The sequence below is a fragment of the Lathyrus oleraceus genome, chromosome 4, assembly GCF_024323335.1.
Source record: "Lathyrus oleraceus cultivar Zhongwan6 chromosome 4, CAAS_Psat_ZW6_1.0, whole genome shotgun sequence".
Lineage (NCBI taxonomy): Eukaryota > Viridiplantae > Streptophyta > Magnoliopsida > Fabales > Fabaceae > Lathyrus > Lathyrus oleraceus.
The window spans coordinates 20,083,616-20,096,843 of NC_066582.1; the positions used below are offsets into that span (position 1 = coordinate 20,083,616).

General features: G+C 36.1%; 1 protein-coding gene across 1 annotated transcript; it reads left to right on the top strand.

The window, feature by feature from the left end:
• The first annotated feature begins 272 nt into the window (after positions 1–272).
• On the top strand, positions 273–3,731 carry LOC127135801 (uncharacterized). The gene is made up of 3 exons (XM_051062435.1): positions 273–998; positions 1,122–2,597; positions 3,393–3,731. The coding sequence occupies exons 1-3, from the start codon at positions 273–275 to the stop codon at positions 3,729–3,731; spliced, it is 2,541 nt and encodes an 846-aa protein (XP_050918392.1).
• Positions 3,732–13,228: the final 9,497 nt, after the last annotated feature.

Sequence of the window (13,228 nt, forward strand, 5' to 3'; positions counted from 1 at the left end):
TCCAATTTGAAGTAATTTACTGTTTTCAAAAAAATATAATAAGTCTTTTGCTACGCCCGAGGCAAATGGACAAGCTTTGTAGGGCCCCCCTTCGTTTCAATTACTTATTTATGAATAAAATTGCATTTTTGTTTTCAATCAAGATCATTTTCTTTCGTTTTAAATCTTCTTTTCAAAAAAAATGGCAATACCCTTCCAATATTCTTTCATTGCTATCAAATCATCTAAAAGACAATAATATATATATAAAAAAATCTTCCTCATGCAGATTAATGAATGAACCTATTGAAAATGACACTACTATAATCCCTTATGACTTCGAATTCCCAATTAACCAAGCGGAAGAAGGTGATGAGGACGATTGTGAACTACCAGAAGAGTTAGCAAGATTGCTGAAGCAGGAGGACAAAGAAATTCAATGTCATCAGGAACCAGTGGATGTGATCAATCTGGGGACTGAAGAAAACAAGAAAGAAGTTAAGGTCGGCGCTTCCTTGAAAGATGAAGTCAAGAAAAGGTTGATCGATCTCTTACATGAATACTCAGATGTGTTTGCCTGGTCATACCAGGATATGCCGGGATTAGACACGGACATAGTCGTACACAAATTACCACTCAAACCAGAATGCCTGCCAGTTAAGCAAAAATTGAGAAGAACCAGACCAGACATGTCTCTAAAAATCAGGGAAGAGGTCAGAAAACAACTCGATGCTGGGTTCCTAGCTGTTGCAAAATATCCAGAATGGATGGCTAACATAGTTCCTGTTCCAAAGAAAGACGGCAAGGTTAGAATGTGTGTAGATTATCGGGATTTGAATAGAGCGAGTCCTAAGGACAATTTTCCACTACCGCACATCGACGTACTTGTAGATAACACCGCTCAGTTCTCACTCTTCTCTTTCATGGATGGATTCTCGGGTTATAACCAGATAAAAATGGATCCTGCAGACATGGAGAAAACCACGTTTATCACTCCTTGGGGCACCTTCTGTTATAAGGTAATGCCTTTCGGATTGAAAAATGCTGGGGCAACATACCAACGGGCCATGGTAACCCTATTCCATGATATGATCCATAAAGAAATAGAAGTCTACGTTGACGATATGATTGCCAAATCACAGACTGAAGAGGATCACATAGTCAACCTACAAAAACTTTTTGATCGTCTAAGAAAGTTCAAGTTACGTCTGAATCCAGCAAAATGTACTTTTGGGGTCAGATCAGGAAAGTTACTAGGGTTCATAGTCAGCCAGAGGGGAATTGAAGTCGATCCCGATAAAGTGAAAGCTATCCAAGAGATGCCATCCCCAAGGACGGAAAAGGAGGTTCGAGGATTCCTAGGGAGATTGAATTACATTGCTAGGTTCATCTCACATCTTACAGCTACATGTGAACCAATCTTCAAGTTACTCAGGAAAAATCAAGCCATCAAGTGGAACGAAGATTGTCAAAAAGCCTTCGACAAAATCAAGGAATACCTGCAAGAGCCACCTATCTTGGTACCACCAATCCCTGGGAGACCACTTATAATGTACCTAACGGTACTTGATAACTCTATGGGATGCGTATTGGGACAACAAGATGAGACTGGAAAAAGGGAGCACGCAATCTACTATCTAAGTAAGAAAATTACCAATTGTGAATCCCGATATTCACTCTTAGAGAAGACTTGTTGTGCCCTAGTGTGGGCTGCTCGGCGGCTTAGACAATATATGGTGTGTCATACCACTCTATTGATATCCCGAATGGATCCTATCAAGTATATTTTCGAGAAGCCTGCAGTAACCGGGAGAATAGCCCGATGGCAAATGTTACTAACCGAATATGACATCCAGTATGTCACACAAAAGGCCATAAAAGGAAGTGTGTTAGCAGATTATCTTGCACATCAACCAACAGAAGATTATCACCCTATACAGTTTGACTTTCCTGACGAAGATATTATGGTGATAAAGGATTGCGAGACCCCAGGTCCCGATGAAGGACCTGAACCAGGATCACGATGGAAATTGGTATTTGATGGTGCTTCAAATGCAACCGGACATGGAATCGGAGCTGTCATAACCTCCCCAACAGGGTACCATATTCCTTTCACTGCTAGGTTATGTTTTACCTGTACGAACAACATGGCAGAGTATGAGGCGTGCATCCTAGGGATTAACGAAGCCATTGACTTAAGAATCAAGATTCTAGAGGTATATGGAGATTCAACTCTTGTTATCAATCAAATCAAGGGAGAATGGGGGACTCATAATGCTAAGTTAATCCAGTACCGAGACCACGTCCGGAAGATGATTACTTACTTTGATGAAATTACCTTCAATTATATTCCTCGAGAAGAGAATCAACTAGCGGATGCCTTGGCCACATTATCGTCCATGTTCAAGGTCAAGTGGTATAACGAGGCGCCAGCTATAAGAATTCATCGGTTGGATGAGCCTGCCTATTGCGTAGCCGTAGAGGCAGAAGGAGATAATAAACCATGGTTTCATGACATCAAAAATTTCCTTCAGAAACAAGAATATCCCACGAACGCCTCCAGCGGTGATAAGAAGACACTTAGAAGATTGGCTTCCCAATTCCTCCTTAATGGGGAGGTGCTTTATAAGAGGAATCATGACATGATCTTGCTCAGATGCTTGGACGAGTATGAGAAGGACGTGCTTATCAAAGAAATTCATGAAGGATCCTTTGGAACTCATGCCAATGGGCATGCCATGGCTAAGAAAATTCTCCGGGCAGGATATTACTGGTTGACTATGGAGAGCGACTGTTACAAGTACGTCAAGAAGTGTCACAAGTGCCAGATCTATGCAGATAAGGTAAATGTGCCACCTACTCCCTTAAATGTCTTGACCGCTCCATGGCCGTTTTCCATGTGGGGTATAGACATAATCGGGATGATTGAGCCCAAAGCTGCAAATGGACACCGATTCATTCTGGTTGCTATCGACTACTTCACCAAATGGGTGGAAGCTACTTCTTACACCAACGTGACAAGACAAGTGATTGCACGATTCATCAAGAAGGAAATCATATGTCGGTACGGGGTTCCTAACAAAATTATCACAGATAATGGTTTGAACCTAAATAATAAAGTGATGGATGAGTTATGCGAGAGCTTCAAAATTGAACACCATAATTCATCACCCTATCGACCAAAGATGAACGGCACAGTAGAAGCGGCCAACAAGAATATCAAAAAGATTATCCAGAAAATGGTGAAGACCTACAAAGACTGGCATGAGATGCTTCCTTTTGCACTACACGGCTACAGAACTTCCATCCGCACCTCAACAGGGGCAACTCCCTTCTCTTTAGTATATGGTACCGAAGCTGTACTCCCTGTTGAAGTTGAAATCCCTTCATTAAGAATCCTGATGGAGACCCAGCTAGATGAAGCAGAATGGGTGCAAACCAGGTTCGACCAACTAAATCTCATAGAAGAGAAGCGCATGGCTGCAATATGTCACGGGCAACTGTATCAACAAAGGCTTAAGAAAGCATTCGACAAGAAAGTTCGTCCTCGACACTTTGAAGAAGGTGATCTAGTTCTTAGGAAAGTCCTACCCATCCATAAAGATCCCCGCGGCAAATGGACCCCAAACTACGAGGGACCATATGTCGTGAAGAAGGCCTTCTCTGGAGGAGCTCTGATTCTCATGACTATGGATGGAGCTGAGTTACCACGAGCCATAAACTCAGATGCAGTTAAGAAATACTATGCCTAGAAAAAGAGGATAAAAAGCCCGCTAAGTTGAAAACCCTAAAGGGCGACTTAGGCAAAAATTAGGGCGTCCCGGTGGATTGAAAACTTGAAAGAGCAATCCAGGCAAAAAATTAGGGACTTGTATAATAATAAAACCCGATAAGTCGAAAACCCAAAAGGGCGGCTTAAGAAAAATAGGGTGTATCATCTCGGTGGACTAAGACTCGAAAAGAGCGGTCCAGGCAAAAATTAGGGATATCCAAAAGGCATGTGACCACATCATTTATTTCATCCTACGACAAGAATTCAGATGGGAGTAATCAATTCAATCATCACCGTCGGAAGCAAAGTATTGTAACCTCGAAGATGTAGGGATAATAACACGTGTTAAATTCAATAGGGACATGAATAAATCTGTTTTTTGTTGCCATTTTTATGTCTTTGTAGACTTTCGGTAATCTCTCCTTACGGGAATTACCTCCTTATGTAATATTGCCTATTTACGGGCAAAATCTCAATTAATAAATTTTGTTTTCCAAACCTCTTCCTTTACTTTTCAATTTTTCCGCTTGATTACAAAATGTCAACTATTTGTGAATAATGCATTGAAATGTTGGGCATACTAAAAAAGGCTTGCAAGAGAAAACATATTTTACTTCGATTTTGAAAGTGTTAAAGGGATCATATTCTTATAACATCGCTTCTCAGGAAAAATACAGGGTTCATAAACTAACAGTCACACGAATATAAAAGTTTCTCCTTATACAAGAAGAAGGGCACATTGCATATTCGTGGATATCAAGAACATCACGGTCAGTTCCATGGCCATAGCAAAATCTCAAGGGGTCGGAGGGTCAAAACATCAAGAAAACACTGATTCCCACAAAAGCATACATTGCATATACATATCATAAAAGAAGCATTAGCAAAAAAAAAGGGTTGCATCATGCACCAAACATCAAACATACATCAATTCAAAATACACATACACATAAACATGCATCCATAATACATGCCATAAGATTTGCGACCACTTTTAGAGATTCAATCCCTAGCTATACCAATACATTTCCCCAAGCATAAATGCTTATGGGCCTTCCCTAGTAAGTAACACTCCCTTAAGCACCTTTTCATTAAAGGACTTATTCAGCAAGCTCGCTCGCTAAGAATCTTTAAAAGGAATCTATCAAGTAGCCGGTCATCCTGAATGATCGTTATCAACCAGTGAGCAGGTCTTCACCTCTCACCTTCCCCAACTCACCTGTGGGATATGTTCCAACACGCTAGGGTTTTCATCAATATAAAGGGTTATATCAAGAGATTATGTCAATGGATGCTATCAAGGGGTTTATCAAGGATTCTACCAAGGGGTTTGTCAAGGATTTTTACCAAGGGGTTTTCATCAGAGATTATCTGTCGAGGGTTCATTAGGGTTTTATCATCAGGGGTTCCATCAGAAGTTGTATAAGAGGTATCACCAAGAGTTATGCCAGGGATTTTATTACGAGTTTCATCAGGGGTTCTACCAGGGTTATCAAACAGTGACCAGAGGATCGTCCGAGTCTTGTCTGGTTTCTGTGATTATGGGAACCGTATGCAAATAGATATTATTAGGGATACATCAAAGTGGGATACCAACAGAGCACCAGCGATTGGTCAATCATTGCTCGGCTCCGGAGTCTATTAACCCCGCGGTCAAAATTAGGGTTCCTCTTTATATTTAATCATCTTCCATCATGAGATGATGAAGGCTCAACGTCATCATCCTCTCAGTTTGAAGCTAATTAAATAGGGGCAGCTGTCGTACCCCAAATTTTGCCCACACTTCATATGCTTTCTAGTGCCACTTTATGTTGAATAAATGAAATGGCACAATTGGAAAGAGAGCATGTGAAAGGCATGTAAGCACAAGGACATGGGTTCGATTCCAACTTTTTTCATATTTTTGGCATCATTTATTAACAAAATTTTAAATAATAATTAATTTTTTTATTTTTATCCGAAATAAAAAAAATGATTAAAAGAAGAGTGTAAGGAACTTAAGGGCAAGCACGCAAGTTCAAATCTCACCATCTTTAAATTTAGTACTTTTGTGCTCTTATTTTTAAAATCATTTTTTTTTCTTTCTACTTTTATTTTGGCATTTTTTTATAATTAAACCTCTATTAGACACTATTATTTTCATTAACACTATGATTAATATTCTTGTTACTATTAATTTCGTTTTTATGTTACGTTAATACCTTTAGTATATTAAAATTGTTATTACTAGGTAGATATTATAGGTTTATTAATGCTATTTTTATGGCACTATTATTATTATTCAATTCCATTAAATTCAAATAAGAAAAGAAAGAGAAACAGAAAGAGCATTTTGGTTCATCATCATCAATGCCGTATCCCCAATGTCCAAATTACAAAAGAAAAAATCAGAGTTTCCGAAAGTTAAAGTCACAGTTTCTACCGATTCAATCATAAACATATCTCTATCAGATTTTTATTAACTCCAAAATCAATTAATCAATTTCAAATATGATACGAAATTCAAATCACAGTAGACAATCCATTCTTCCCAAATTTAACAACAATCAAAATCAATTCCTAAAATTGTTTTTTATTATAAAAAGATAGAATAGTAAGAAGAAAAGGGGGACACAATTGGAAACCAAGGAAAATTACTGTAAGAGAAAAATTAAAACACCGCAACAGCATCCACAACGATCGGAAGAAGAGAAGACGATACTTCAAAAACCTACGCGACCAATCACGACATCCTCCTCTGTGCACCAGTCGCGCGCTGCCTCTCTCAATCGATCTTCTCATCGCTGTTCATCCTGAACGCCACTGCACCACCGCTAACGGCGTTTCCGGTCAAGGTCCGAACTCAACCCCTTACTTATTTTGCATAATGATCGCTTGACTATGGTTGTTATTATTAAATATGATGTGGTGGGTTTGTGTATGATGATGGAATTAAGGGAAAGAAGATCTGTTTTTTTGTTGTTAAGAGAGAGATGAAAATCTATGGTGTTTTATTATGTCTTATTTTATATTATTTTTCTCTTACTTATTTGCCACTTGTCACAATTAGAATGAGAATTTGTTTTGGTTGAAATCTTGACCGAAAGAGCTGTATTGTGATGCATGCATTATTTCAATTTTTTTTATTATTCTCGTTGTTATAGTACATGCCTAACTTACTTAATTTATTTTCTTATATAAAAGTCATGATAAATATCCTTATCTAATTGTATGGTTAATTTTAAAGAGAGGGATATGGATGGGGTAGACTCCAATTTGCCTTCCTGGATTTATTTTTGTGTTTTTTTCATACTATTATTTATGTTTTTTATGGACTTTGAGATTTAGAAATGCTAATAGGTTTGAAATCCTAATTATTGACTATTGAAAAGTGTTTATAAAAATTAAATATTTAAATTATTTAGTATATTTTAAAATTTGTAGTCTTTTGTGTCAAAGAAATATTTATTTTATTTTCACGTTTTGTTAATAGGAATAGAGGTAAATTGTATTGACTCTCATTCATTACTAAATATCTCCCATAATCTCTTTTACACCCCTTCCAACTTGTATATGTTTTTTTCAATTATTATTATTAATATTAGAATAGTAATTCATAAAAATATTTATAGAAAAAAAACAGTAAAAATAATTATACATCTATTAGGAGTTTATTTTCTAAATCAAACTAATCATTATATTGTTGCAATCAAAATAAATGGGATAAATATGGGAAAAAAAATTAGGGATATTTTATGGGATAATCATGGGATAACTTTGGGATAATATGGGATAAAATTCTATGACAAATTCTAAGGGTTTTAAAGGGATAAAAATTGGGGTACGAAATATATTATCTAAGGGATACGTTATTTATTTTCTTAAATAAACTAGATGTTATATTTTTGAATCAAATAATTGGGATAAAATTGATCTCAACACACTTCAAATTATAAGTCCTCTACCCTAAGGTATTGAGGCATTTTAAAAATCAATCATTTCTCCGCCCCCGATGCGTGAGAGTTTTTCAAGGGATAAAAACGACAAAACAAACAATTATTTTCTAGAAGAACTACGGTACTCTGATCCCTCGCCTAATGCGAAGGTACGTAGGCATAGAGTTGTAAACTCTAGCGAGTACAATTATGAAAAACATTTTTGGGTCTCTCGTCCATTTAAAAGTAACACCTTCTGTAAATAAATAATTAATTAATAATTAGTAAATATCAAAGCAAACACTTTAGAAACACACACTAGCCCTAGAATTGTAGGAGGATCCCATTGAGTACAATGGAGGTAAGGGGTGCCTAACACCTTCCCCTTACTTAACTGACTCTCGAACCTAGTCTCTCACCCTTAGTCATTAGGTTTTATCATTATTTCCCTATTCCTTAGGAATGAATAAAGGATGGTGGCGACTCTGTCATTTTTCCAGCCGCGACAATCCCAATACTAATGCATATGATGAGATTGCATGAGGGATCTTAGGGTCAAAATTGGGGTCTTACAACTATCAATGATCTTCTCCCCAAAAAAGGTAAATCTAGCGTCTTCCATCACTGGTCTAAAAGAAGAGGTTAAAGTATTATAAACCAAAGGTGCAAATAATCCTGAATCATCTCACTTGGTAAGCAAAAATTCAGGGGTTTTGAATGTTATCTTGAATGATAATATTAAGGTCGTAGGGTTCGATGGTCCACATAAGAAGAAGACTACATTTTTGAAGTTGGACCACATATCTCAGCATCGTGCTCAACATGTGTCACCTTATCACATGAGAAACCAGAAACAACCTCTGATAAGTCATCATTATGATAAATATGGATATACGAGTCCCTATTGCTTTGAATGGTGGAAGATAAAAAACAAAGGACACAAGGAAGTTCATGCTAAGAAGAAGTGGAATCCCAATACTACTTCAATTTGCTCCATAGAACATAAAGGTTCCTTAAGTAAAAGCTATTATTTTAATAGTATGGGTACCAGGCACATGACCAAAGATTAGGCAACTCATGGGAATCATGCAAATGGAAGAATTAAAAGCTTACGGAGATTGGTTATTCCATGTCCAAGCGATCAAAGGTGGAATATGAACTTCAATAAGTCTAAACATTATGTCAAAGGTATAAAAGTTCTTATGCAGAATGAGGAAGACATTAAGAGTTTACAAGACCTTAAGATTGATAAAGTTGTTATGCTTGAAGAAAGGTACACATATATGTGAAAATAGATGGTCTAACATCAGCCTCTGGAGTCTAAAATAAATCGTGAGGATAATCTCGTTAAAGCAAAGGCTGATGGTTAGGCCGAAGGTTATCCCAAATTTTAACAGCCTATTGGAGTAAGGGAGAACACTTGTAATAGTTTTTATCATATATCTGAAAGTATGACTAATCAAGAACATGTCATGATGGTTGATGAATTGGAAGTAGGTGCGCTGGAGTTTGTATCAGGGAAGTCTGATCTAGATGCTGAGGGAATTGTGATTAGGATTGTGAAAATCCTTCAAGGTAAAGATTCCCAAAAATCAGGTTTAAGAAATGATGATGGTGATATCAATGTGTCAGACACCCTGTCCAACATGATGACTGAATCTCGTGTGCATAAGGAAGTTGATGGTCATGTCCATGAAAATGTTGAGGATGATAATGGAATAGATGATGATAGAGACAATTATCATGAGTATGCCTTAGAATATGTGAACACTCTAGTGATATGTAAGAATGAAAACATTCTTCTGGATTTTGATACTAATAACAAGAAAATGAGAGTGATCTCAAAGAACACACAATCAATGGATGATATGTCTCCTCATAATAATGAAGAGCTTATTATAATATGTAGGGATGAAGAGAAACCAGTAATTTAACGTGACAATAAACATGTGGAACAATTTAAAAGACTTTGTGATTCTTGTAGTAAGGATATGGAAAGGGTCTACATAAGAAACTATGAGGGTGTAAGGATAAGAATGAAAGTACAATTTATTGATCAAATGGTGACTGAGCTTTAGGTAGGCATGATGAGAGAGGTGACTACCTTTCTGAGTGTCAAGAAAAATAAATGAAATAATACTCAGGTGATCCCCAAAAAATAAGTTGCACTCAACTAAAGTGGAGTGAACCAATGCACAAGTATGTCATCAAAGTTGTTCAAGAAGTATCAAATATGGTGAGACACCTGATGGTAGCTGAGTGCCCTTTTCAAAGGAAGATCGAGCAAGCTACTGAAACAAGTAACTTGGTAATCATGTTTAATATTCAGGAAAGGATAAATTATAATGAGTATTCTTCAAACAACGAGGAAAGAATATTGAAGGGAATATGTGTGTATCAGAAAAGAATAAGACATAAAAGGAATATGTCAATAGAGGCATTGACAATTGAAGAAGTGGTACAACTATTGAAGAAAGTTGGTGTAACAAGAATAGAGAACCTCATTCTAAGTTACACTGGTGACAATCCAGATGAGTAGAAGAGTTTTATTGACTGCATAAAATCTTAGGTGAGCTAGGAGAAAATAAGAGTAATCGTATCTAATGATGAAGGTGAACACTCAATGGGTGGAAGCAGTGATAAAAAATTTCTCAGGCTAAAGCACATGTTGAATAAGTATAATGTCAGACACAATGTCATGACATTGATCTAAGATATTCTTACTAACTTTTTGGATGGAAATGAATTTGAAATGCTAAGGACTTTGCTTGGTACTTTCACTTTTTAGAGTCCGTAGAAATCAATGCTTGGGAATTATGCCAAAAGAGAGAAAAAAATTCCCTCCCCTAAGACCATTTTGGCACAAAAATTAGGAGGATTAGTTTAAGGTATAACTTGGCAGGCGTTACAAGCAATAAAAACATACATCTTGCCTTATCCTTCTCTCAGATTGCAAATCCTTCTCGCAACTTAAATAAAAAACAAGCTTGTGAGAGCAATCTTGTCAGAAAAAAAATGAGGTTTCAAATGAGGTTATTGAAATGCTAGAGTTATGGTTGAACAAAGCCAAGGAAGTTGAAGCTTTTAGGGATCTCATTACTGTTGTTGAACCATCTGGTCAGACATACTATAGGAAGATTCTTTTCAAGAATCTTAACCCGGAAAAGATAAAGACAATGAAGGCTATTGTGAAGGACCTATGAATCTAGATATAAGTGATTCTTATTTAGATTAAGACCTTAAGAAATAAATGGATTCAAAGCTTAAAGATTGCTCTTCCGAGAACTTCTAATCCTATTGAGTTAGAATTGCAGTCCTTGTCCATTGGACTTTTTTGTTTCTGTAAGGGATTTATAACCTTTTGAGACTGGGTTGTGTAATAACGATTATGCATTTGTTGATGTTGTTGCTGGTAGTTTTTATTCATGATTTGGGTGCGTATGTGCTAGCATACTAACATGACTAAGCTTGCATATATTATTCTTTGTGCATATTAACTTTGTTGAGAGACTAACCCTTTGCCAAATTATGGCATAAATGGGGAGTAATGAGATAAAGTAGTATGGTGTATCTGGTCTATGCAGATAAACCTGGTGATTGTTTACTACTACCCTATATGGAAAAATGTTAATTTTCATTTCCATGCTGAAGCATCGGGCATGACATCTGGTCATGGTCCTTGTATCTGTGAAAACAAATCTATATATGTTAGTAGTATTTATTGATCTCATACTAACTGATTTTGTGTGCATGATTAAGTATATGAATGATTGCATACTGATATATGTTAGATAGTAGGATTATTTTCTACTAACTATGTGGTACTAGATTCATGCATGACTAAGTCTATGAATGATTGCATGATTGACTGTTTGGTTTGGAGTAAGCCAAATGGACTATGTGTAAGCATATAAATATTGAAGATTCAGACTTTTGTTGTTGTTGGTGCTTAAGTATGATACATGGAAGTTACTGCTGCTCAAATGCTCTGAAGATCCAATACATCTATTGGCTATCACTTGCTCTCATGGAAGAAGTTCTTTTTATGTTAAAGAGTTATTTTTCCATAATTTTCCAAAGGGGGATATTCTTTTTCCTATTAGATTGACCCTTTAGATTGGCTGCATTTTAGCAAAATAACAACTTAGAGAAGTGTCCAAGTATTCAAGATTGGTCTAATTTGCTAAAGATGTATGACGCTCTAGAAAAGTCACATGATGGGCGTGGTGCTCCATCATCTGGGCCTTGTGCAATTGGCGCCACCATGATGCATTTTAGAGTATATTTTGCAGAAGATTTGTTAAAGATTTTATTGTTATTGATTTAACTATATGTTTAGGTGATTTGTTTGACAGTTGGATGAAGTTTAATTCAGGTTTAAATGAAGATTTAAATTTGAATGAAAATTAAATAAAAATCCTATCTTGTTGGAGATATTCAAAGAGAAAATCAAATATCCAACCGACTTTGCATTAGCTTTGGACTAATTAAAAGATATTATCTAAGTAGAAAATTCTAGAGTTACTTTCCTATATAAGGATCTCAAACCTACATTGGAAAGAAAGAACTCCCATTGAAGACCTTATAGTGTTAGGTTTTGTGTCGTGTATTCCACGCTTATGCCCTAATAGAATTAGTATAGGATCTTTATATACACCTCTATATTTCAACAACCTAGCGTATATGGTTTGTGTAGTGAATTTGTAATCAACATTGTTTATGTACATCTCTATGTTTAAAAAACTTTCCATAGAAGGTTTGTCTAGTTGATTTCTAATTTTTAACATTATTTTAACTTGTTAAATCAAATTTGATCACTAGGGTTTAGTGGTTGTTTTCCCTAGTCATTAGTATTGTGGTAGAGAAGAAAGTGAATAGGTTCTCATATTTAGGGGGAGGCTCTAAAAAGAAAGTTATTGGGTAGTGTTATGAAGAGACGTTGAGCAACACATGGTTTTTTGTTGCTTGGAAGTCTAATTGTACTAAGCTACTAATAGTGAATTTCCTTTCTTTGATTGTTGTCTCAGCCCCTTAGACGTAGGTGTAGTTTCACCGAACTGGGTAAACAATTGGTTATGCTCTTTATTGCTTTTCTGTTCCATAATCTATTACTTTTTATTATAGTGGTTACGGTATATATTGTCGAGCCTATTGTCGGAGCATAGTGTTCGACATCTGTCCCCTGAGGAACATAATTTTAATCACATATAACATTGAAGAATAAACATAATCTAGTTATAATTTATCTTACAATTTTGGTAAGATGTAGTTAAAGTGGTTGCACCAAGACATGACAATCACTAGATTTTAAGCCAGTTAGTTTGAGATCTTTCATTGATACAAGTTTCTTGATATTTGATGAGGAAATTTAAGGAACTTTAATACTCTGCAAACACTTAAAAAAGCTTTTTTTTTTCTTTTCTATAAATAGTATGACATGTCAATGGAAAATATATTCTTCTACATATTTATTAAGGGGCTAACTTTTGTTGTATATCCATATCCACCATATCTGGATGAACATTCTTACCATATTTTGTCTTTCCTTGAATGTTAAGAAGTG

What these genes read in the sequence shown, in the direction of transcription:
- LOC127135801 (XM_051062435.1), top strand. Translation starts at nt 273, where the DNA reads ATGAATGAACCTATTGAAAATGACACTACTATAATCCCTTATGACTTC. An exon ending in GGGGCACCTTCTGTTATAAG is followed by an intron (nt 999 to 1,121) that starts GTAATGCCTTTC and finishes GCCAAATCACAG; the next exon opens with ACTGAAGAGGATCACATAGT. An exon ending in AATTCCTCCTTAATGGGGAG is followed by an intron (nt 2,598 to 3,392) that starts GTGCTTTATAAG and finishes ATGGAGACCCAG; the next exon opens with CTAGATGAAGCAGAATGGGT.